The 25,984-nt window shown below is 37.3% G+C and overlaps 1 protein-coding gene and 1 long non-coding RNA gene across 8 annotated transcripts in view; one reads left to right on the plus strand and one right to left on the minus strand.

The window, feature by feature from the left end:
- MTMR2 (myotubularin related protein 2) overlaps window positions 1-24,188 on the minus strand; it is a 110,264-nt gene extending 86,076 nt beyond the window's left edge. For 2 of the 7 annotated variants that reach the window (XM_027087840.1, XM_027087838.1), the window contains exon 1: window positions 23,928-24,187. In XM_027087840.1, the coding sequence (XP_026943641.1) occupies window positions 23,928-24,007 (80 nt within the window). In that variant the 5' untranslated portion in view covers window positions 24,008-24,187. Of the gene's footprint in view, window positions 1-15,419; window positions 15,491-22,702; window positions 22,780-23,927 lie in introns of all 7 variants that reach the window. The other 5 variants (XM_027087841.1, XM_027087842.1, XM_027087837.1 and 2 more) reach the window with 5 other exon arrangements.
- LOC113610042 (uncharacterized) lies at window positions 1-25,549 on the plus strand. Its single transcript, XR_003428913.1, has 3 exons — window positions 1-10; window positions 10,337-10,342; window positions 24,397-25,549. It is a non-coding gene; the product is annotated as an uncharacterized LOC113610042 (long non-coding RNA).
- The last annotated feature ends 435 nt before the right edge of the window (window positions 25,550-25,984 follow it).

Genomic DNA, 25,984 nt, shown 5'->3' on the forward strand with positions numbered 1-25,984 from the left:
AGAGAAAAGGGTCAAAATATGAACCCAAGTACTGCTGACTGAGAAACCAGTGTGCCAAATTACAGAGCAAGAGAAGTAGGTAGTTTGGGGAGCTAATGAGTTTCATCTTGGAATTTTTATGACTGAGGTGGCATCAAGGCATCCACAGGGAAACATACGCACCCCATGCAGCAGTAGGCCAAAGGATTTTATATTTTACCTGGTGATGCATTTGTTCATCCATTCATTCAGGCAATTTTGATTTGCTGCTTACACTGTGTTGGATGAGTGCACTGTGAAGATACGTGCAATACGGCAACATTAGATGTGCTCCCAAATTAAATCTTCATGGGAGAGGCTGACTCCTATTCAACTATCTATGAAACTGACTGTGATAAATGCTATAAGAGTGGTTTAAAACATACTCTAGAGTAGAAGAGCAAAGGACTGAGTGTGACTGGGAAAGGTTGAGGCAGACCTGAAAAATGCGTCATTTTGTTATGGACAACGGCCCGTTAACAGGATTTGATGGTAGAGTGGAAAAGTAAAAACATTCCACACAGAGAACAGCAGAAGTAACTAGATTACTTGGGGAAACCTATGTGACTGGGCTTTGTGGATCATGGCAGGGGTGGAGGCAAGAAAGGCTGAGCTATGTTCTATGAAGAAACCATAGAAATTGTGGTTCTATGAAGGATACCACAATAAGAGTTCAGATTCTATTCTGTAGGCAATGGGAAGCCATCAAACATTTCTGAGCATAAGTGTTCCATAATCAGTTCTATGTGCAGAGAGAGATTCTGCTGGCATGATGGAGCACCAACTGGGGGAAAACCCCTAGAGGAAGTCAGATTAGTTAACAGGCTATTGAACTAAATCATTAATAGACATTTGGAACAGGCCGCACAATGACAAAGACACGAAATACAGAAAAAAGAGCAAATTTGAATGGGGTATGTGAAAATACGCAGTAGATTTTGATGTTGTTGAACTTGAAGCTCTTACAAAGTACCCAAGTGCTCATTAAGTGGAAGTACAAAACTTTTCCAGTTTTGAAATTCTTTGGAGAGGTTACAGTTAGGTGACAGCTAAATCCATGAAACTGAATCATGTAGCCCAGGGACAGGATGTATAAAGCAATAAGAGATTTGAGATTTAGTAAACAGAACTACAGTCATTTCCACAGAATACAGACTGGAGGTAGAAGTCTAGAAAAAAATGGTCAGAGAGATGAAAGAATCAAGAGAAAAAGTTTAGTGAAAGCCAAAAAGAGTGTTTTAAATTGGTGGTTCATAGTACATAATAATACTACAAAGAGGTCAAGGAAAATAAGAGAAAAATCCAATGGAATTATTAATAAGATATGTAAAATCAATTACTACGTTAACAAGATCTATATGTTTTAGAAACAATAATCTAATAGGAATGAAAAACTGAGGTAATAAGGCATATTGTCTCTCTCTCAGTAAACTTAACTGTGTCCAAACCCACTCTTTCCCCCATCTTAGATGATAACACATCCCTTCTCAGGTTCAAGGCAAGTCCCTCCTACTGTGTTCTTCATCCTGCCCCATCCAGTCATCTTCAGGAGAGGAGAGTGAGTGTGTGTGCGTGTGTGTGTGCATGCGTACACATGCACAGACTTTATACAACACTGGATATTCAGTAGAAACTCAACACTGATTTGCTGAATCTATGTCAGGTTCATTAATAACTCTACCCTCTACTGCTCTAATGATACTGCTTTCTGGATGTCATGTGACTTCAGGAAGTTTCTCTAGTTCTTGCCCTCCTTAACTTCTCTGCAATATCTGACACTACTGGCACTGCCTCCCTCTTGGGATTCTTTTCCTCTCTAAATTTCCGCTGTCATTAAAATTTACTGGCTTCCTCCAGGTTCTTTTCTTCCAGTTGCCCCCTAAATATAGATTCTCTTGAAAGTTCTGACCTTGGCTCTGTTCTCTGTCCTCAGTCTCTCTCAGAAATATCATGGATTCCCACAGCTTCAGTTATCACCTCCGTGCCAACGATTTTCAAACATCTTTAGTCTTCTCAGTCCCACATTTACAAATACTACTTGTATTATCTGGCCCCACCCTCTCTCTCTCCAGTCCTATTTCTCACTCTGATCCTGTCTGGCTACTGCCCACACCTTACAAAGACACTAAGCTGCACAGTAAGTAACCACAGTTATACCAAATAATAGTTTTTAATTGTTCCTTTCAAATGCAAGTATAGGCACCAGTTAGCCAACTACTCTGATAGTTAGCCAGTTAATTAAAGAATATTATAACTTTCAAGAACCGCCAAGATTTTAGTGAAACTCCCCTCATTTACAGATAAAATACAGCCCAGAGAAGTGATGTGAATGATTTGAAATACGATATCAAATAAGTAGCAGAGCCAGATACATCAGGTCCCATTTTGACTAAATCACACTGCTTCTGATATGGAGTACAGAACCAAAAGGACAAATACCCTCAGGGTGTTTACTATCTAACTAGGGACATGAAACAAATACACACACACACACACACACGCACGCGCACACACACACACACACACACACCCCAATATTTCTATCACATAGCTCACTGTATGCAGATGAAGTTGAGCTGAGACCAATCAAGGAATGCTCCCTGGAGAAGATAAAGCTGAACTGGATTTAGAAGTGGGTTAAGAATAAAACAACCAGAAAGCAGTTTCTTTGGGTTTCTTTCCCATAATTTTTTTTTAAGTTTTTGGACAATAAACACAAGGAACATATTCAATATGAGAAGACTGGATTGTTCATTAAATCTCCCATTTAGAATTCAGTATGAAAAGGATGTGATAATAAGAACAAAAATAAAATATACATATATAATGAGGTAAAAAAAAAAGAATTCAGTATAAATCCAAGTGATATTGTAGAATCTTGAAAGTAAATGAAAACTCCAATGACAATCTACTATTATCTCAGAATGTTACTGTTCCTTGACTCCTCATCTACTTTACTGTTTAAGACTGCTTCATCTCCTTTTACTCCACTACTCAGCAGCCGTGTGGCTGTGGGCAGGATGCTCTACCTCACTAAGTCTCAGTTTCTTTATGTGTAAAATGGAAATGATAAACTCTACCTCATATAATTGATCATTTATTCAGCTCCTTGTGTTCCAAATAAGATCACTCATTCCCCCCAGCCCCCAGCCCTCATCAGCAGGAGTTACGAAAGGACATCAGAAATCCAAGTGCTCTGGAAGAGTAAGACTGTGTGCCTCCATCTCTCCATAGCCTCCCCAACATCACTGGCAAGTGAAGAGTAGATCCCAGAACTGTGAGTGATCTCTACAGGACCTCACCCTTCCCTCCCCCTCAATACTCAGTCTCCCTACATTCCATTATCCCATCTTAAAAACTGTAAGGACTAACTTCATTATACTCTTTATCTCTGTTTACAACAGTTCCCACAAGAAGTCAGAACCACCAGACTAATTCCCTCCTCTCATCTCATCTTCCATTCACTCCCCCCCAACTCCTATGCTTCTGAATTTCAAGGTCAATCATCAGCAAAATATCCTCTACTTTGCTCTCCCTTAAATAGTCTCTTTACCTTTTACTCTAACTAAAGCCTCGTTTTTCCCCCTGAGAACACTGCTCTCCCTACAGCCCTTTCAAATGGAAAAATAAGCCCTCTTATTTTCTCACCAATATCTCTCTCCCACAACTGGGCCTGGAAATTAGGCCTTGTTCTCCATTGCCACTTTCAGACTATTCTTCCTCTCCATGTCTAAAAACCCCAATCATCAATCTTATGTCATCAGGCTATACTACCTTCTACCCTTCCTTGCTGAGGTCAACGACCAGTCTCTAACTCACTCTCCCTCACTCCTTGAAGAATTAGCTTCAGGCTCACCCTCTTTCTAATATCAACACAATTGCCATAATTCTTATTGATTTCAATATCCATATAAATGAATATTCCAACACTCTGGCCTCTCAGTGCCTTACCTCCTCTCCACCAATGATCTTGTCCTCCACTCTACCTCAGAACTTAATGATTCTACTTCAAATGTCATAAAACACTGGCATTCCCAATTAACTGACCTCCATAATTTAAATTTCAAACATTCTACTAACTACCAGCTCATCTCTCTAGGACCCTAAGCCAACATCTTTTAATTGTTCAATTCCACCAAGGCCTCCACTATTCCTACTGTCTTTCACTGTCTCTATTTCATGACCTTATTTCTCTTTCCCCAACTTATTAAATTCTATAGCCTGTAATTACAATCATCTCTGGTCCTTGCCTGCTTCATGGTACTTACCTGGCAACACCCAAATGCTAGTTAAGCCAACCCTATGCCTACTCCAGATCTGTACCCATACAGTTGGATTAGTGTAGAGAAATACACACAACCATATGGCCTGGACTCACTTTGAATACATGATCACTCACCTCAACCAAGCCCTTAATACTGCCCAGCAAACACACTACATTTCCCTAATCCATATGTTCTCCCATTCTTCCAGACAACTATTTCATATGGTCTTTTCTTTCCTCATCATCTACCATCCTCTCCGTCTTGAATTTAGTAGGTGATCTAGATTTCCATTTCACTGAAAAATACAGAAGTAATCAAAATAGATCTTTCACAGGCTCCCTCAACTACAACTCTTTGCATCAGTGCATACGTACTCTGCCTTCCTTTCTCTTACTGTAGGGAAAGCATCCATACTTCCATCTAAAGCCAGCTCCTCCACTGAACTATCTCCCCTCATCTTCACAAGAAAATCTCTCCAGCAATTCTTCCCTCTGGTTCCTGTATCATAAAAATTTTCCTCTCTTCTCAATCATTCCAGTCAGCGTAGAAACATGCTATTATTTCTCTTAAATTACCCTCCAGATACCACTTCGCTTCTCTGAGCTTCCTTACAGCAAAACTCCTTGAAACAGATGTCTACTCACTGCTTCCAATTCCTCACTTCTCATTCTCTCTGAACCCACTTCCAATGCGCCAACAAAAATGCTTTTGTCAGGCCATCAAGAACCTCCACTTTGCTAAACTCAATTGTCAATACTTAGTCCTCATCTATAAGCAGCATTTGACATAGCTGATCCTTCCTTCTTGAAATACTTTCTATCCTTGGCTTCCAAAACACTGTACTCTTACGGCTACATCACAAGCCTTTCTTCCTCTCAGGTCTCCTGTAGTGATTCCTTCTCACTTCTGAACCTCCTTACACTGGAGTACCCCTAAACTCTCAGTCCTTGAAACTTATCTTCTCTATGTACATCTCCCCTCCTTAATAATTTCATCCAGTCTCACAACTTTAACATCTCTAAATTGATGAACCCAAATGTATAGCATTATCCCACACTTTTCTCTTGAATTCCAGATTCCAATAACTTATTTATGTAACACCTCCAGGTGAACAACATGCCCCAAACCAAATTCCTGCTCTTCTTCCTGAAACCAGCTCTAACATCTTAGTAAATGTTAATTCTATCCTTCTCTACTTTCTTGAGCCAAAAAGTCTGCAGTCAACTTTGACTCTTCTCCTACACTACATGTTCAATCCATCAGGAAATCCTATTGGCTGAACCCTCAAAACATGTCTAGTATCCAATCATTTCTCTCTCCTCTTCGGCTACTACCATCATCTCCTTCCTGGATGATTCCAATTGCCTACAAACCAGTCTCCCTGCTTCTGCATCCTAGTCTGTTCTTAACACAGCAGCCACAGTGATCCTTCTGAAACATCTGACATAGTCACTCCTCGGCCAAAAACCTTCCACTACCTTCCCATCTCACTCAAAACAAAAGCCAAAGTCCTTAATACGGCCCAAAAGGCTTTCACATCTGCCCCCACCCTTACCTCCCTGACCTCATCTTCTACTATTCCCCCCTCTGCTTCTTTGCACTATAACAACACAGAAGCCCTTGCTGTTCCTCAAACACACCAGGCAAGCTCCCACTTCAAGTCCTTCATATCTTCCATTACCTCTATCTGTAACTCTCTTCTCCTAGATATTCCATTTCTTCCTTTACTTTCTTCAGCTTTTTTGCTCAGATGTTGCCTACTTAGTGAGACCTTCCCTGGCCATTCTATTTAAAATTGCAAACAACTCCAAACCCACCCACTCTTTCTCTATTTATCCTCCCTGCTTTATTTTTCCCAAAACACTCACTGCTATCTGACATATTTTTTGTTTTACTTATTTATTTTCTGTTTCCTCCATTTAGTTAATACTTGCTGAGTACGTACTTACCACATGCCAGAAACAGTTCACATACTGATAAAGATTAAACAAAATAATGCATGCAAAGAGCTTAGCACATTACCTGACAGAAACACCTTAACAATGTAAAATACTATTTTTATCTAATGGAGGCTGGAATGGGATGCTGCCTACTGTCATCAGAGAACACCAGTTTAACAGAATGAGGTTAAACACAGGGTTGAAGAATTAAAACAAATAAAACTCTAACAATTTTATCCTTAAAGAAGCAAGGAGCTAAATTATCCATAATCAGATAGTCTCTGCCAGAGAAAATTTAATACAATTTATTTAAAACATGACAAGAAAGCAAAAATAACTTCTGGAAAAGGAAATTTCATATTTCCCCTCTAGCAACCAGTTCCAATTATTAAATCATTGTTGGAAACATAAGATCCTTTCTGCTTTCAACACAAATGCCGTGTACTATGTCATTTCATGACCAAAAAGGGAAGTCTACCATTAAGCATTTAATAATGGATTATTATAAGTAACCATACTGCAAAGCACCTTCACAGTATGAAGCATGGGACACTTTGGAGGATGCTAACACACAAACTATTCTCTCACCCCAACTAGGACATGTAAGCTTAAGCTACAAGAGAAAGGAAAATTAGGTCTCGTAAACCATGGAAAGTCATTTAGCCTCTCAGAGCCTCAATTTCATACTGCGAAGTAGGGATAAAAATACTGATACTTGTTCTTATCTCACTGGATAGTTCTAAAATGATGTGAAAATGCTATCTAAGCATTAAGATTCTTTTATATATAAACACCACTACTAAGGGGGGCGGGGAGGGACCAGCATCCAACAACTGATAATGTACTAAAATATGGAAAATGAAGTTACTGTTAAAATGTTTAAGATATACATGGGGCTATCTAAGAAACAAGGCATCTTCTCAGGAAGACTTTCCACATTAACACCATTCCTCCTGGATGACTCCTTGGATATATACCCTCCTCATCACATTCATCTTTGAGTCACAGCTATTTCTTACGGTTCTTTGCTAATGTTTTCAAGCAAGCTTATGTTTTCTAGTTAGGTAAAATGTGCAAAATAAATGCTTATGTACCAAGAAAACTTCCCAAATAAAAATCAGAGCTCCTCAGAGATTAGCATTTAGGACATATCCATTATATTTAAAATGGTAAGCCAGACCTATTTACACTAAAATAATTTAAAGGAATAACTGATTTATAGGAAAAGACATTAAATAAATGTCTATTTATATTTGAGATGATCAAATCTATCATGACAAACAGTAAAAGACTCGTGGAAAAGTCACCAGATGTCCAGAAAAAAAAAAAATCACATCATCTTATTTTTGACAAAAGCCAAATTGGATAGAATTTAGGCACACAAATGAAAAGATGACATAGAGAGTCACAGGTTCATGGTCCAAATACTTTTTTTTAACGACCATTAGTTTCATAACAGTTTCACAGAGTGATTTCAAAGAGTCAAGATGAAAAGAATTGTGGTGTTACTATTCACATTAAACTATAACCATTCCATAGTATCTGCTTTAATCATGAAATGTCACCTGCCCTCAATGACAAAAAGGATTCTTCCAAATGTATGCTTAAATGAGAAATACAACTATGGTTCCAAACTAAGCAATCATTCTCCACCATCCATATTCCATTTAATTGACAGGCTACCAAAAGGGTCATTTCCTGTACCCAATGCCTCTTTTCTTTGATGAGAGTGATCTCCAAAATGGAGCACAAGTGTTCAGGAAGTGAGGGGCTTTGTGAATGATGACATTCAAGTCAGAAGGAAGACCTGAGGGGTGGAGCTGCTATACAAGATGGTCTCCAAGTTCAAATCTAAGGTTCTATGATTCAGAGCATAAAAATCCTAGAGATAAAATTCTAGGATTATAAATGAAGAGTTATGGTTCTAACTATTGGAAATATTTGCTAAACTGGATTTTACCATTTTTAATATACCTTTCAGCTCTTGATAGTCATAACGCCCCCAACTCTTCCCTCTTATACACACACATGCATACATACATAGAAATAAACTATTGTCCCATATGAAAATGTGATTCAAAGACTTCTCCGTCACCATTATTTCTTACGTATACTGCATAAACTTTCCCTATGAAAAGGCCGTCACACAGCAGCAACATCGTGAAATTTTATTCATTTTCAATTAGTGTGGGCACTTTTCTGCCCAAACCTTTTATCAGAATTGTTATTAAGAAATAGTATCAAATTATAATCATTCTGTTCCTATAAATCCTTTAATGGAGGTACAAAAAAACACTGACAAGGTTCAAATACCTAAGCCATAAATCAATACAACATTCCCTGGCCCTGGATAACCTGCAGGTTATTAATAAGGTTCAGAATAATGGAAAGGTAAGTGTACTTCGGAACAAAAACAATCATAATACCTCAAGGGTAGGCCAAACAATTTCTGCCCTCAAGAGCAGTAATGTCTGTACTTAGAGAAGTGTGCTATGTCAAAAAAAAAGTATAAATAAAACACACATTTTAGAAATTAATAAAGTTGTTATAGAGAGTATTTTCTCAAAAGCTACAAAACTGATAAAAATATAACCAGCACTGTGGAATACTCTTGTTACTAATACTAATTATTCTTTATACTTATTCATATGTAGACTGCTTTTCTCAGGAGGCTCAAAATATCTCAGAATAAAACTGCGTGATATTCTAAATTCTGATCCGTTGTATAATCCTTTGGAAGACCAGTTAAAGATTATATATGAACATGCAAACAATTTACATTCTCAGATGTGCTTATCCAAATTTGCAGAGCCATGGCCATTGTAAATGGGAAACCATTCCCAGTAGAACTCCCCTCTTTAACCCACTTCTTATTCTACCCTAAACTATATTATTCTCTTTATTCCTAATTTAAAGGAATCAAGTCAGTATTATTTAAATGTTAACTTCTGGCTCCACAAAATAACCAAATGAACATACACACATACCTATGAAAGAACTGAACTTAGCTTTATAGTGACTAAGAGAGGCATAATACAGGACAGCACTAGTCATACTATTTTTCAATAGTCCTGCCACTATCTCAGCCAGAGTGATGCAGTTTTCTTTCCACCACAAGATCAAAACAGAAATCCCATCATCTGACTCTTAGTCTTTCCCACACATTTACTGGTATGTTGTTATTGCAACAGAATATCTTTTTCCCTTGCTACACTATTCCTAAGAGCAATGTTCCACCCTTTCGGTCTCAAAAGTTCTACTATGTCAAAGTGTAGGATTTAGGCAAACAGAGTTATACAAACTAATCATTGGTAGGAAGATAGAAATTACTCTTTATATGCTTTTCAAAATATATAGTATTAAATAAGGTACTCTCCACTTTTCAATTTTTTTGTTTGTTTCAGTTAGATTTTTTTTAAGTTATACTTATTCCTGAGAATTAATCAGGCTAAAAACTTGCTAATTATGACAATTATGTCTAAACAAATGAATTTTTGTACCTACCACAAAAGTATTTCTTGCCTCAATACTAGTGAACTTACAAGCATCCCTGGTAATGCTGCAAAGGCAGAAAAATCTGTCTCCAGATAGCAGGGGTCACTTATCAATTCCAAATATTCCCATGCCTCAAAGTACCCCTCAGCTTCCTTCAAGGATGGAGACTAAGAATCTCTACCTCCACTAAAGGCCTCTTAGCCATCTTCCCTCTGGCTCTTCACACTCGTCCCCTCCATTTGCGGGGCAGGAACTTCCTAAGTCTCCTATTTCATACCCTCCCCTCTCATAGATATTTACTGACATCACCAATGTATCATGTACTGGGGACAGTGTTGAAAACAGATTCATTTTCTTCAAGGGACTTATGGTCTAAGGAAGATGCTGGATATCTAAGTATCTCATAATAGTAAAATGTGGGACTGAAAGGATATAAAGGACGCAATGGAAACACAGAAGAGAACACAAAGCATAGAGCACAGATGCAGAAGTGCTCAGTAGCTGAAAATATGAGCTGCAGGGTCACAAGGACTTGGTTTCCCGCTTAGCAAATAATTCAAGCAAGTTACTTAACCTAATTTCTTTCTTTATAAAATAAGGTAATGATATCTTATTAAGACCATAGTAAGGATAAAAAACATGACCTGTAGAAAGCAATTCGTACTAAATACTTAACTGGTAGAAAGTGCTCAATGAATAGCATCATGGAAATACAAGAGTACCCTTGTCAGAAAGGAAAACAGTATGAAATCAGAAATAAGGGTCTCCTTTTAAAAAGGAACCCACTAATTAAATTAAAATGAAGCAGAGCCCTTGGCCCTAAAAGTACTTTTCACTCAGATGTACACTGTAAAATGTCTTCATTTGACTAAGGTAACTAAACGTATAAATTTTTAAACGTAAAAAAAAAGTTTTAGTTAACGGACGAATCACTGAATACTAAGCACAAATATCAAGGGGAAAATTTTTTTAATACATATAAATATGTACATATTATACACATACACACACACACACACACAACCTCACACACATGCATACGTGCATCCTGTGTAACTTCTGATAGATTCAAGCAGAAGACTGGCCCAAAGCTTCAATCACAAAACCAATTCCATCACCAGTATTTTTCAATGTAACTGTTAGCAAAGCACTGACCCTCGTTGACTCTGCTGGTTTACTGGACTGTTAATGGAATTAACATTACTTTATTGTCAATCGCACCAACACTGGTGGTATTTCACAATAAAATTCAAGCACTAAATGATGCCAAAAACATAGTTATACTCCTCTTAGTTCTCCTGATGTAACATTTCAAAATCCCATAAAAACATTTCTAGCAAAAGTGAAAAAGTGTGTCTGAAAATTAGGGATGCAGATAAACATACCAACATTTTACACTCTTAATTCAAAACAACCTAGAAACAAGTCACCTATCTTTCCATATATCCTAGTAAACAATGCCTCCCGAGGATTTAATTTTTTTATTTCCAGTCATTACTGACTATAATCATTACAATAAGATTTAAATCACTTGCCTTATTTAAACTGCTTCACTCCTACTGCTAATTCAATTTTTCTTCAGTATTCCATGGAAAGAAAAGGTTCTTTTCAAAAAAGTATTCTCCTGTAAGTAATATCCTGAACACATACATAGCATGTTTGCCCAAGAACATTAAAGAATGTATTCTACGTTCTGACTGTGAACGAGCTTTTCTAGAAATGCAAATTTTGCTGTCAATACTTACACAATGGACTACAGTGCATAAGCACTGTTCATGCTCTATTAGTCATTCTTTTGGAAATTTTATTTTAAAAAAAAAAAGGGCCTGCAGTGTGTATAATGCACTTAGGATACAAAAGACGTATTGTCAGAATATTTGCAGGATCTCCAAAATAGAAAAACAACTCCCCCAACAAATTAATTACAGCTTACAGTAATTATTTTTTTAAATGCTACACCAGAAACCTGAATTTCTTAACTTAACCAATCTATAGTATAAAAGAGATGACATAAGTGATCTTACCATCATGGCATCTGATTGACAGATGAGAGCCTACATTTTGTATTCTTCTGAGAAACAAAGGAGATCTGAGCTCTGAGACAGCTGGTGCAGTGCATGTTGGCACTTAGTCTGGAAAATCCCTAGGTTCTGAGGTACACATGACCTTGGATACAGTTTAATTTGTATTATTTTATTTTCAGGTCTATCAACTACATTTCCCTAACTAAAAGTTAGGGCATATTACTTGGTAATGCAACAGAAAGTGTGAAAAACCAGGTTGTATAGAAATGGTTTACATACATGTTTTTCTTCTGCAGAGTATTATTTCTTCAAAGATCTTATCTGGAAATATAAATAAATAGGTAAAAGCCAAAGTATTCTAGCCAAAATGAGTGTGTCCACGGGGAATGGGATGAGAATTGGACAGGAGGAGGGACTTTCAGTCCCAGCACCAATCCCAACACCCTCAGCAACTCCTTAAAAGAGTTTCTCAGAACCCCTTCAAAAATCCTGATTCAGACTCTGATGTGAGCTGAAATTAAAACTCACATGGATTCATAAGTAGCCTAGAGAGGAAAAGTTAGCAATTTAGCTGGGAAAAATGTGGCACTAAACTGAAAGTTGAAAGAATAGAGCTCAAAGCACACTACATTGAAATTGCATTTCCTTTTAGAAATGAACACTTCCATCCAAATTGAAGTATAAGGGCAGAAACACTAAAAAGAGGAGAGTTGACCTATTCTGTAAATGCTTGCTCAACAAACACTTTTAATTGGACAAACAATAGAAAACACATGGGGAATTCATGCTTTGATAAATGATCTTGCATGTAATTTTCTCATTCCATCATGAAAATCTGAATTCATTATTAAAACCATGAAGTCACATATCCATTCTTTAGGCTATCTAGACAGACATTTTGTTTTCCCAAGACAGAGAAAAACAAATTATTACTATTAATTGGTAACGACCCCATCAGCATAATGAGATATTACTTTTCTGCACAAACTTCAGTCATATAAGTGAATAGGTGTTTTATTTTGTTTTGTCCTGCACTCACTAAAACATTTTGTAGGAAAATAAGAGCATTCAACATCTCTTCCTCTTCCTAGCCTGGAATGGTTAAATTAAAAATCTAATGTATTGGCATCATTCTGTGATTTATCCCTTCTTAATTTTGAATACTATTCTCTATTTACCAGATTAAGCTGGTTGTTTTTTCTTGCTTGTTTTTGCCTTTTTTTCCTCTATCTGTATAAAAAGGATGAGGAAAACATCTCTCTTTTAAAGTACTTTTAGAATAATAATGCTTAACGTTAGTATAGCCTTTTACAAATGTCAAAGAGCTCTCATACACATTTATCTTCCATACATATTACCAACTCTGGGGCTAGATTGCCTGGTACTAAATTCTGGTTCTACCACCCTGTTGTGACCTCAAGGAAGTTACTTAACCTCTCTGTGCCTCAGATTCCTCATCTATAAAGTGGGGATAATGATAATTCTTATACCTCACGGGACTGTTATGAAAATTAAATGAATATATGTAAAATAGTTAAAACAGTGCCTACTACATGGTACACACTACAGAGGCATTAACTATTCTTTTAAATTATTGTCATCAGCATAAGTCACCATATTTAGGTCTCACAACGATTCTGTAAAAATAGGACAGCAAGTATCATTGTACCCTTTTTCCAGATAAGGGAATCAGGCTCAGAGAAATCAAGGGACTCATCCAGGGTCATAGTTAAGAAGTAGAATCCGAACTAAAAACCACAGGCCTAAGAAAGTATCAAGGAATACAATGAAGGAATTATACTGCGTGATAAGACTCCTTTTTAGAACCACCATATTTACAATTTTAAGTCTGTGGTTACAAAAAGAGCAAACAAAAATATTTCATGGGAAGAAAATTTTAAATTACAAAAATATAGCTTATTAGAAATGAATATGTGATCTTAAAATGCCTTTTTAAAAATCTTACAGTTAAAACATGTCCCAAAATTTCCGGAAAATTGAGTAATAGCATTTTATAGTTAAACTCAGTCGTTAATTTGAGAATTACAGAATATTTCAAAGAAAATTGGATAACGACATTTACTAATGTAAGGTTACAATTCAGTAACTATCAATATACCATACACAATACAATATAAAACACATACAACACTAAAATTAATTCAAATACATATAGTTCAGAAAATACTTTAGAATAATTTAGTCCCTCAGAGATATTGTGAATATCAACTACAACAATGGAGTATCATAAATATAAATGACTTCAATTATTTAAGGTCTCTGGCATGGTATACAAAGTATCAGCTTCTGTACAAAGCAAATAAAACCACTCCTAATAATAGCTTATAGAATACAAAGGAAAAAAAAACAAAGTTTTAACAGTAACCTGTTCATACTATTTATCAAGCACCTACTATTTGCAAAGCACTATGCTAGCTACCCATCATTCAAAAAGGAAATCAGATCCTTTTCAGAAGCATAAAATTTAAAGACCAAGTAGGGATAGTGCCATGGGGGGAATAAAAGGTTTTTTTCCTCTTCCTGGACTACCAGGGGTTCCCCCCAACCCCAGTGATTTCAAAATCAGAACCAGTCATATATCTGACTAAAGATGAAGAAACAAACAGTTGATGTTCTTCAGTTATTTTTTTAGTTACTTTTTTCAGGAACAGTGATGAACTGCCTATGATTTTATATATATACGCTGTCTGGCCTAATAAAACCCACAACGTGACTTGAAGTCTAGGAGTCAGCAGATCACTTCTGGCACTAAATATCTCCATGACTTTGGAGAAAACACCACCAACCATTCCTGGCCTTCTAGCACTTATGGTGCCTTTGGGTAAAGTTATGAAACTTCTCTAGGTCGTTCCCTCAACTGCAAACTTATAGAGCTGTACTAGAATCCAAAAAGTAACTGGATCGGTGGGGTTCTCACTTTAAGTAAAGACTCCTGGGCCCACTCCCCGTGATTCAGAATGTCTGGCCTGGAACCCAGGAAGCTAAGTGTTCACCAAGCACCACAAGTGACTGAGATGTGCAGGCGGGCCTCAGCCACACTTGAGAAATTAACTACATGATCTCTAATGTACCAACTGTATAAAAAGATGACATAACAAGATGACATAACTTATTTCAGAAACAAGGTCTTAGGAATTCTGGATCTAGCTCAATGTTCAGGACATAATCTATGTTAAACAAATACAGAGAGTAAGAAAGGAAGGAAGGGAGCTGGTAAAGACAGAAGGGAAGGCAGGGAGGAGGCTAGCTAGTTCTGCCAAGAAACATAAAGAATGATACAGTAAAATTAAAACTGTGCAAAACATACTTCAGCAGCTAGAAAGCGAAGACCTCAGTCTCTACACACGTACAATTTTAAATACAATATAACCCCGTGTGAAAGTGCAAAGTACTAAGGATAAAAAAGCAAAAAACAGTACATGGAAGCCAAAAGAATCCTAATGGAAAATTACTGATGACTAAAACTTAGTGACTGTTTTCCCTAGGTAGAAGAGAACATAATTTTAAGAACTAGGACTTGGAATTGGGACTAAAGTTTGAAGTTACTGGTTAGTCATATGCATAAATTGCATTTGGGGTAATATATGAATTGCAGAAATATTGTTGGCAATATTCCCTTCTGTCCATTTTTTATTTCCATTTTCCCATTCACTTACATTATAATTTTTGAGATGTTTTATCTTCACTTCTGATGATCTTCAAATGTCAATGGCTCTTAACACATTAACTGTAAACAAACACAAAGGAACTTAGGGGAATTCAGATATTTAAGGAACCCTACAGTAAAGTATTCTAAAGTATTCTGTGAAGCCTACAGGGGAGGGAGGGTTGGGAAGAGGCATCATGTTTACTTGCTTTTTTATTTATCTGATGTTCAAAATGTAAAACTATTCTTCTGAATGAAAATGATACTATCCTCTTAATCATCAGGCAAAGAAAAAAAACATCCTATTTTCTGTCAGAAGAAAAAACATTCAAAGCTAGAGAAAATTCTCTCCAAAGACGGACATTCTGAATTCACTAATGTATTGTGTACCTTATCCTTCTTCTGCTCAGCAGTACAGCTGGTCAAGGAAACTCATTTCCTCATCAAGACAACCCAACTGACCTGCCCTGCGACTGCCCTTAACTACCAAGTTTTGCCCTGGAGCTGGGGCACCAGATCGTCAGGTATGATGAGCTCATTACAGCACAGAGACTCTGAAGTTAAAAATGACTTGGGTTCAAATGTCAAACTGCTCTCCCTAATCTTCAGTTTTCTCATCTGTAAAATGGAAACAGTAATACTGTTTATTTTATACAGTTATGAGGATTATATGAGAAAATGCATATAAGGGATTTACCACTATGCCTAGCATATAGTAAGCACTCAATAAATGTTAAGTGCTATTATTTATATTATTATTATTGGGACTGTTGATATTAATACTATTAATTGTTTACTACAACAACTTTCTACCACTTGAAAAGCAAAGCTTATCTCAGATGTTCATATTTTTAGGTACTGCCGTTGGTTAAAATGGAAGAGTATTATCCAATACTAGTAACAGAGGACATTCATATCATATTAAAATTTTATTTTTGACATTTGCTGCATTTCCCGGCTCAACTCAAGAAAATTAAGGCTCATAATCACTAGCCCATCATCAGCCAAAGTTATTACACCTTTTGCTAATATACAACCTCCTAACAAAGGCCTAGGTGAACAACTATTCACTTGCTGTTTTCAGTAATGGCAATTCTGTTAAGGAGATGGATATATTTGTAACCCATGCCTATTAAACCCTATGAGCCCAATGAATAATGCTGTATCAACCCAGAAGAGACTCTTCTACCCTTCTCTACTTATCCCCAAATGATTAAACTCCTCTGTTTGACATTACATGCTTAAAATATTAATATTTAAGTTAGATGACACAAAAATGCATAAAACGCTGAGTTCTCTGAATTTTCAATCAAACCTTTAGGTTGAAGATGTAAAAATAAATATAAGATACTGGCAAAAGCATTCATAAATTAACATAACCCAAAATGGCCTGCTTTATTTCTCTTATGAAGACCAAAGATTTTGAACTGAAATGAGAGAAAATACCTAAGTGTGACCTGATGCAATATTCTAGGGGGAGATACAACACATGGATACATGGCTTGGAAATGAACGCCAAACTGCAGAGGAGTAATCAGTGTAGGCCATCATCCTCATACCACCACTACTTTACCAGGCAACTCCTTGAGCTCTTCAAATGAAATAACAGCTGATCATTTCTCATCTGATTTCTATTTGCCTTTCTCTTAATCACCTGGCAATTAATAAGTCTATCCCCTTTATGGTCCTAGATTAAGATTATAAAAATCTGGCCCAAGATAATACAAACAAAAAAAAGTAAAAAGCTTATAAACTCAAAGAGTTTAGAGCATTCCAAGATACAGTTCTCTATTTCGGTCTGCTATGATATATCATCTCTTTCCAAGCATTTTCTATTATGGTCATTGCAGGCAAATCTAAGAACGCCTTTGGCATAAATTAAGTGTTGTACACTCGAACTGAAAAATATTTTCCTTGCTTTAAGATGATTTATTTGTATACGTGGAAGAAGCTGCTGACTATCTCCAATACCCATTCTCTCCTATTCCTTAGAGATAGACCTCCAATGTCCAGTTCAGAATAAAGCCTCCCAGAAGAGACTACGTATCCTAGCCTCCGTTGTGGCTAGGTATGGCCATGGGACTATGATCTGGCCAACTGGATGTAAGCTTAAAGGCGGTATGTGACTTCAAAAAAAGTATTCTTTACATAGAGGAACATGCCTCTTTTCTTCCCTTCCTCCTTCCTTTCAACTAATGAAGATCCAATGGGTAAAGCATTGCAATAGCAATTTCAGTTTTTGAGCTAACACTGGAATGTAACATACACTAAGTCAGAAAGAGTCGGTGTCCTTGATACTTTATATCCACTATATCAGATCTGTATTAACTATCTCCGGGCTTTTACCGTGGGGGGAAAAAAAACCCACAAAATTATCTGTTTTAAGCCACTGTTAGTTTGATTTTCTGTTATACTCTAAACCTAAATCCTAACTTTAAAAAAATAATAAAGAGTTTTCCAAGTAAGTGTATTTAGGTTTTTTGAAGTGTATAGGTTGAAACATTTTAAAAGTTAATTTTTATTATATTGAAAACATAGCATTTGCCCTTCTTTAATCTAGACTAAGAAGTACTTAAAGAGGTCAAGAGTTAATCACATCCAGTGAAGAGTCTTTGAAAGAAGGAAAGTTCATCAGCAATTACTGCATGGGTACTATGTACTTGGTCAGGAGAAGAATTGTGAAGCTTGCTCATTAGTGGTCTATAGTGATGACAACATTGGTACGTATAGAGAAACACATTAAGAGGGATAAGCACAATCAGTTCTGTGTAATAAAGCTACAGGAAAGGGAATTGAGGTTATTATTTTCATTAAGAGGGCATCTTCTCTAGTCCCTTTAATTTTAAGAACCTTGTATCAATCTTTTCATTTTATATAGTTCCGCTTTTAACCTGACTTCCTGTGGAATGCAGGCTTATAAGATCACTCCCTATCCATATCACCTCTCAATAGTTTTAATCCTACCCACTGATTTAACTAAATTATAGAGTAGGCCCAGAGATGGCAAGTGCTTTACCTATTCAAAACTAACTTCCTTTAAAAAGAGAAAATATTCTATACTAATCTAGAGAATGGTCAAGTCCTGAATCACATGCAACCTTTGTCCCTGATGAATTTGAATACAATAGCATTAACTGGCAGCTTTCCAAAATAAACTCACTGCTTACTGAACATCTGTATCTGGGTTATTTCCTTCCCTTGGACATAATCCTTTATTGGTTCAGGTGATAGCCGCCTGGAATTCTTTATAATACTTTTTTAATATGTATGTTACCACTAATGCATCTCACCAAGGATCTATTTTTAAGAAAACCCTAAAACATATATTCTTGATTTGGTGTTCTTTCTTGTAGCTACGAAAGAAAAAAGCTCAGGAAATTTCCAAAAAGCGAGATACAATAAATCCACAAGAGATGACTTTTACCTCTCACTACTTCAGTCAGTACTTTTACAAAAGTGCTAAGTAACAGGCTTATAGTAGTTCTAACACAGACCTTAATCTAGTCCATTTCAAATAATATTGATGGAGTTACTAGGCAACAATCAGGAAAAGACCCAAGACAATGGTTCTCAAACTTCAGCATGCATCAGGATCACCTGGAGGTCTTATTAAAATACAAACTGCGGTCTCCACCCCCAAAGCTTTTGATTCAGTTAGACTTGAGGTAGGCCCAGGAAATCTGTATTTTAACAAATTCCCAAGGGATGCTGATGCTACTGTCCTGGAACTACTGACCTATATTAATAGAAGACTATTGATGATAGCATAAGGAAGAAAGAATAAAACATACACAGGACCCAGTCTCAGCCTTAGTATTAACTTGTATACTTTTGATTGGTAAGTAATTTAAATGTTCTTCCAGAAAGATATATATAATTACTGATTAGTTCACAAGAATATTGGATCTTATCTAACAGAACTTTAAGGTTCTTTTAGGGTCCTGTTATAATGAAACCCAAAATAAGTAATTTTTAGGCTACCAAAATGTTCAATGTCTGATGCAAGGTGTTAATAACAAGGCCAAGGTTGGAGATTCAACCTATTAGCTTCACTTTGTTCTGTAGCTATAGTTTCTACCACCAATCAGGCCAGCTGCCTCAGAAGACATGCCAAGAGTCAAAAGGAGTATTGGTAAGAATGTGTGATTGGATACAAATCCATCACCACTACTGAAAAAACAACCTAAAAGGATATTTCCTACTTACATCACCTCTAAGTAACCTTGGGGCTGAAACTAGAAATGAGACCTTATGACAAAATGTATTTTAGAAATCTTAAAAACTCTCCTACCTCTTCAGGCTGTAAGTACCATCAAAACTCATAGAAACAGAAAACCAGGATCTACTGTTTTCGAATGATGATAATTTTAAGGAAGACATGCAATTCAAAAATCTAATTAGTTGGAGCTACTTTTTTGATTACATTATGTGCACCTCCCCTCTGATTTTTTTTTAATCTAAGTTAAACGTAAATACAGAATGCTCATAAATACTAATGAATATACAGACTAGAAATCAACTGATAACCCAAAATCATCTGAGACAAACAAGTGGTACCCAGAGTAATTAGAAAATGAGGATATATATAGGATGAAAGAAATATACATTAAATAAAATGACTGAAAAAATAAATTAGAGAGAAAGAGACCAAAGTAATCAAGACAGATGGAAAATCCAGTAGGCTAAGGAAACAATGTTGTGAAGACATACAGGAGTGGGCACAGAAAAGATAATGCAGCCAATAAAATAGCTCAGGGTGTCAAGAGGCTTCATGCAAGGGTAACTTCCCAGCTTGAACCTGAAGTTGTGACTTTACAGGCCAAATCCACATAAGAAAACCCTTTTTAATTCTTTGAATAGAAACAGCAAATAAGACAAGTGGGGTGAACATTCAGTCAACATTTCTTTATTCAATCATTCACTGGGCACATATTCAGCACCAGATATATTAGCATGTGATTATGCACTGTAAAAAGTAATCAAAGAAACTCACTTAAGCAGTACATTTTATAACAGTGTACAAAATGGAAAACCAGACTAAGGTGGCAGAATAGTACCAATATAGCATCAAATTCTGCTGTATAACTTCTACAATTCTAAGGCTCAGGCCTACCCTAGCTACCATATCCAGCCTACAGTGTTGTTTTATCAATATCCTACACAAGAATCAGAGCAAAACCAACAAGAAGAAAATTATGGAATACAGCCAGATAAACAGTGTGCTGAAGTGAATTTTTTCACAACTCTCTCTCTCTGTGGGGCAGAACATGTGTGATGAATGGACAATAGCAGGATATACAAGAGCTGCTGAACAGCTCACTGAAGTAGACAATACCAAGCAGGACTCACCAAAGAAAATTACTTTTTTTAAGGATGCAAAATGATGTAATTCCTAATCATATATAGCTGATTAGGAAACTGCTATGTGAATATCATATTAAGAATGAAACTGTTCTTCTGTGACCAAAGATATCAGGCCTATGATGACCTAGAAGGCAAAGCTAGAGCAACGGCAATTCTGAGCTGACTACAGATTTATAGATACATACATAGGCAGTAGATATATAAATATCAAGATTCAATATATGCTTAGTGTGAACTACAGATCCCACAAGAGCTAGTCACCCAACTTAAATGGAGTGTGTCATTTTCCAAAAAACAATGGGCAACCACATAGGTTACAGTACTATTTTTCAGATTTATATTCTTCCTACTTCCCAGAACAGTGTAAAACATTTTACAAATTAACACATTTAAACATAATATTTAAAATGAATTCATCTAACAGAAGTACTTGAAGAAATTAAAGATGAGTATATTACCAACTTCAGTTATAAATCTGACTTAAGTCTTTTGCCAAATTGAAGATGCATTAATAGTTTCCATTTTCAAACAAATAGGAAATATAATTTTTTGCATAAACAATTTTCCTTGGAACTAAACTCAGCAGAAATTTGTTAATCGAATGTGTAAAAGACAATCTGTAACACACTGAACAGTATTATTAACTATTATTCTACAGGAGATATCAAAACAATTTCACAAGGCAATTTCCTAATTGAAAATTTGAAAATGAAAATTTCCTAATTGTATAAAACAAAAGCATAACTACAATTTAAGGGTGAGATTTCTGCAAAAGGCTGAGATAATACAGTTCAAACACCAATATTTTGCTTTATTATAGGCTAACAAAAGTAATAAACTTAATCTGGGTAGCCACTTAACATTGCTTTTATAACCACAGTTGTCCACCCCCGTCCCCCATGTACTAGAATCATCTGTGACTGTTACCCTAAATTAAGTTTAAAATTAGGCTTTCTAACAAGTGTCTACAATGCAGCTTTTCTATAATGTTGATTAAAGAGAATACCACAAACAGGTGTAATGATTCATGAAATAAAAGATATGAAAGAATTTAGCAGGGTGGACTGTATACAGTAGACAATCAAATGTTATTTTTCCACCTTCTAGAGAAGAGGAATAAAAGCTGGCATTTTCCTGTGAAAGTAGAGTCATACTTATATTTTTGTCTGGAGGGGATGAAGCTAACATACTCTAGTCAAAATTCAAGGAGTTCTTAATTTTCTCAAATTCATATGTAACATAATGTTTCATTAAGAAGTTAAATATATATATATATAAACTTTAAAGTTGCTGGACTTTTTTTTTTTTTTAGAAAATAATTGTGCTTAAGTGGCACAGGTAGGTACACTAGTTTGTAATACTAACAGACATTTATTTAGTGTAATTGCAAAAATTCATAACAAAGGTTATTATCATCAAGTATTATCATTAAGATAAAGAATTTTAGAGCTCCAAAGGACCTTACAGGTTTTCTAGATCAACCCCCTTATTTCAAAAGATGAAAAAACTGCAGACTGGAAAGGTTAAATGATACAGGCCAAATCACTAGCTGAGCCTAGGACTTTAAAAGAGCCTGAGCCTCCCGACTTCCAGTACTTTCTTTCTAACAACACTATGCTGCCTCCTGTGGTTCCAAATCCTCTCCCTTGGATGAGATTACTAGTTGCCTCATTTTTGTTCTTTACATTCTATCCTGAGCCATAGTTGTCATTCGTAATTCTCCCATAAAATTGTAATTTTCCAACCTGTTTTCTGAATGATTTTACAGCTGAGTGTAAATCCCCAGCTTTCTAAATTTCCAAGTAATAAACATAAACTTAAAAAATACTTAAAACAAATGTACACTGTACATAATCAAACACAAAGAAAAATTCTTCTCTCCTGGATAACTCAATATACAAATTAAAAAAAAAAACATTTATTAAGCACCTCTGACAGGCAGGGTCTCTGTTTAATGCTGGTGATATGAAGATGAATACGATCCTTGTCCTCAAGTAGCTTATAGCCTAGTAGAGAAGACAATTAAACCAACAATTACACTGTGCTTGTTAAGGACTCTGAAAACAGTGTGGGCAGGTTGCTATGAACGCATTTAGGAGAATCTAATTTAGAACGGTGGGATCAGCTAATGATTTCCCAATGAGGTCCCGAACAGCCACAGGAAAAAAAATGGCAGTATCACCCATATCTAGCAGAATCCAAAATGAATTAGAAGACACAGAGCAACTTCAATTTATTCACAGGAAAAAGTGAAAATAGTGTTTTCACAGCGGTTTAGTATCTAATAACTCTCTAATAACAACTAGACTATTTTTCAATGGAAAAGAACCTGATTTCATTGTGGCCATATAACAAATACAGGTCTTCCAATTATTTCTTAATAAAATTTTAAATCATTATTTTAAAACCAAAGGAAAAAACTGCGTCTGAAACACGTGTAGTTAACATTCACAACAGCTCTCTGCAAAGCTGCATAGTAAAGTCCTCCTCAAAATCCCATCTGGTACAAGAGAAATAACCTGGAGAACCGGTAGCCCAAGAAGGAAGAAAACTACCACTCATTAGTTACTCGGGAAAAATGACTTTCAGCTGCAAGATTCAGACCAGAGAAGCACGGTGGGTATTTTTACTTACATTTTAAAGCAAAGGGGGGGGGGGGGGCGCTGGTGGAGATCAGAATGTAAGGAAAATAGTAAAAGAGATAAGTGAAGCGAAGGGAAAGAGACGAAAGAGTCGGCAAGAAACCAAAAAGCAAAGACTTAAAGACGAATGGAGAAAACACTGGAGGATGATTCTGGAAAGAGTGGTCAAGAGAGAAAGGCAGAGAGGAAATGGGGGGAGGGCTATACAAAAAATGAATTAAGAAGTAATGAAAGATTAGAGAATGTAATGAACCGGGGCTTCCCCAGCCGCGGATAAAACGACCTCGGAATACAAAAGGTAGAGGAGCCGAAAAAGAAGCAGTGAGTTTTAACCTCCTCTTTCCCAGTCTCTAACCCCCAGAGAGGGAGAAAAGACGTTCCCAGTCCTAGGGAAGGAATTCCGGCGCAGTCTTCTAGAACCAGAAGCGGCGAGCTGGGGCACCATCCAGCGAGGCCCCGGCCCCTCTTCATCCCCCTCCGACGCTGGGCAAGGCCCTGGGCGTCCCGGTTACCTGGACAGGGAATCCACGCTGGGTGGCCGTGCTACTGCCGGCTGGGAGCCAAGACTCTCGCAACTCGAGCTCTTCTCCATGGCGCGGCGGAGGCAGCGGGAGAGAAAGCCTGCAGCGACCTCCGCGGCTGCCGGGCTGGAGAAACGGAGGGCGGAGTGCGACTGGCAGGGGCCGCGGTCAGGCCCGCGCCGGCCCAGGAGGGAGACCGGAAGCGGCCATGTTCCCCCAGCTTGCACCGCGCGCGGGGGCTGCCGGGGAGCCGGAGGACCCCGCGGCGCCCTCAGACGCCCGCCCCCCACGCGCCACGCACGCTGTGACCCCCAGCGCCCCCACGCACCGCGCCAGCTGTGTCCGCCGTGCCTCCGCTGGTCGATGGGAAAGTGAGGGGGCGGCACCGGAGGGGAGGGGATTCCGTGAGGCAGGAGGGACCAGGGCTGCGGAAGGAGGGGACATTTTAAAAATAAGAGAGAGGAAACAGGGAATGTTACGAACGAGCGGTGACAGGAATGTGGAGGTCAGGGAAAGTGGGAGGACAGAGTAATAAAGGAACGTGGGCAAACAGTAGGATGAGGGGGCAGAGGGACTTGGGGAATGAGGAAGGGAGGAAGAGAACATAGGGACGCGTAAAGGATAAGGATATGAGAGATGAGATGGCAAAATGTTCACCGGATTAGGGGCTGAAAATAATGATTAAATAGTTGTTCATTAAATCATAAAGGCTGCTTTAGAGTTAGTCATGCATTCAAATCCTGCCTCTGCCAGTTATTTGCAGTGTAATTCAAGGCATGGAACATCAGCTTCCCTATCTTTAAAATAGGAATAATAATAGCTTCAGAGATTAAATGAGTTAATACATGTTAAATGCTTAAAATAATGCTTGATACATAGAAAATACTCAAATGTAAGTAGTATTACTACTGTCTCCGTAGGGGTTGTTAGGATGGAATGGACTAATGTATATCAACGGTTTCTAAAACAACTTCAAAAATGGTGGCTGTAGGAGGGGAAGATGTAGGAAGCAGGGCTGAGAAGTAAGCAAGTGATTGGTATGGGAAGGGTAATAGGGAAAGTATAAAACAGGTAGAGAAAAAGTTAATGTTCATTCTATTTCCGTTGCACCCCTGGCCCAGCATTGTAGAAAGGGCGCTAGAACAGAAGCTGAAACTTTCAGTCCTACTGTGAGTTGGATTAAAGTCTCTGTGGTCTGGAAGTGTCTGAAGGGGAAAATCACTTTTGGCATTAATCCATTGTCCACACAAAAACAGTATGAAAGAGGAAATGGGGAAGGAACTGTTAATTGTGTGAAAACATTAGACACATATACTGTTGGATGCAGTGGTGTTGGACAGAGGGCAAACTTTTAGTAATCTTTCCCTGTCCTCTCAAATTCCCAAGCAGGGCAGGAAGGGAGGGTAGAGGGATAGAACTGTGATAAGAGAACCAGAACTGGGTGAAGGAGAAATGCTTCTGCTGGTAATTTTCTGTTACAGAGGACAAAAGAATGCCATAGGAAGGATACATAAAAGAATTTTTCTGATAGAGACTGAATCCCAATCACCTCGTGTATGTGGTATAAAAATATGCAAAGATTATTTCTGAAAAACTTAAGACAATGAGTCTTTAAAAAAAAAACACTTCCTTGCTAGGATAAATAGAATTATGTTGATTTAAACTATATTTAATTTATACTGACAACTGATGTTTTTAAGAAAATCTTAAAGTATTGGGCCAGTGCAATTGAAATATTAACTTGCAAGTACCTTCCCCAGAGGAACAACTAGCCTAGTTGTGTTCAGTATAAACTATAGTACCTATTACAATGAATGAATATGTGTTTAAGCAGAAAGACGTGGCCTTTCTGTTCCATTCTCCAGCTTGGCAGGGACAGGATGGTAACTGATGGGTTTTATTTCTATAATTTTTTTTTTTTTTTTTTTTTTTTTTTTTTTTTTTTTGCGGTACGCGGGCCTCTCACTGTTGTGGCCTCTCCCGTTGCGGAGCACAGGCTCCGGACGCGCAGGCTCAGCGGCCATGGCTCGCGGGACTAGCCGCTCCGC

Source organism: Aethalodelphis obliquidens, unplaced genomic scaffold (genome assembly GCF_003676395.1).
Source record: "Aethalodelphis obliquidens isolate GAN/ISIS:26980383/991018 unplaced genomic scaffold, ASM367639v1 scaffold60, whole genome shotgun sequence".
NCBI lineage: Eukaryota > Metazoa > Chordata > Mammalia > Artiodactyla > Delphinidae > Aethalodelphis > Aethalodelphis obliquidens.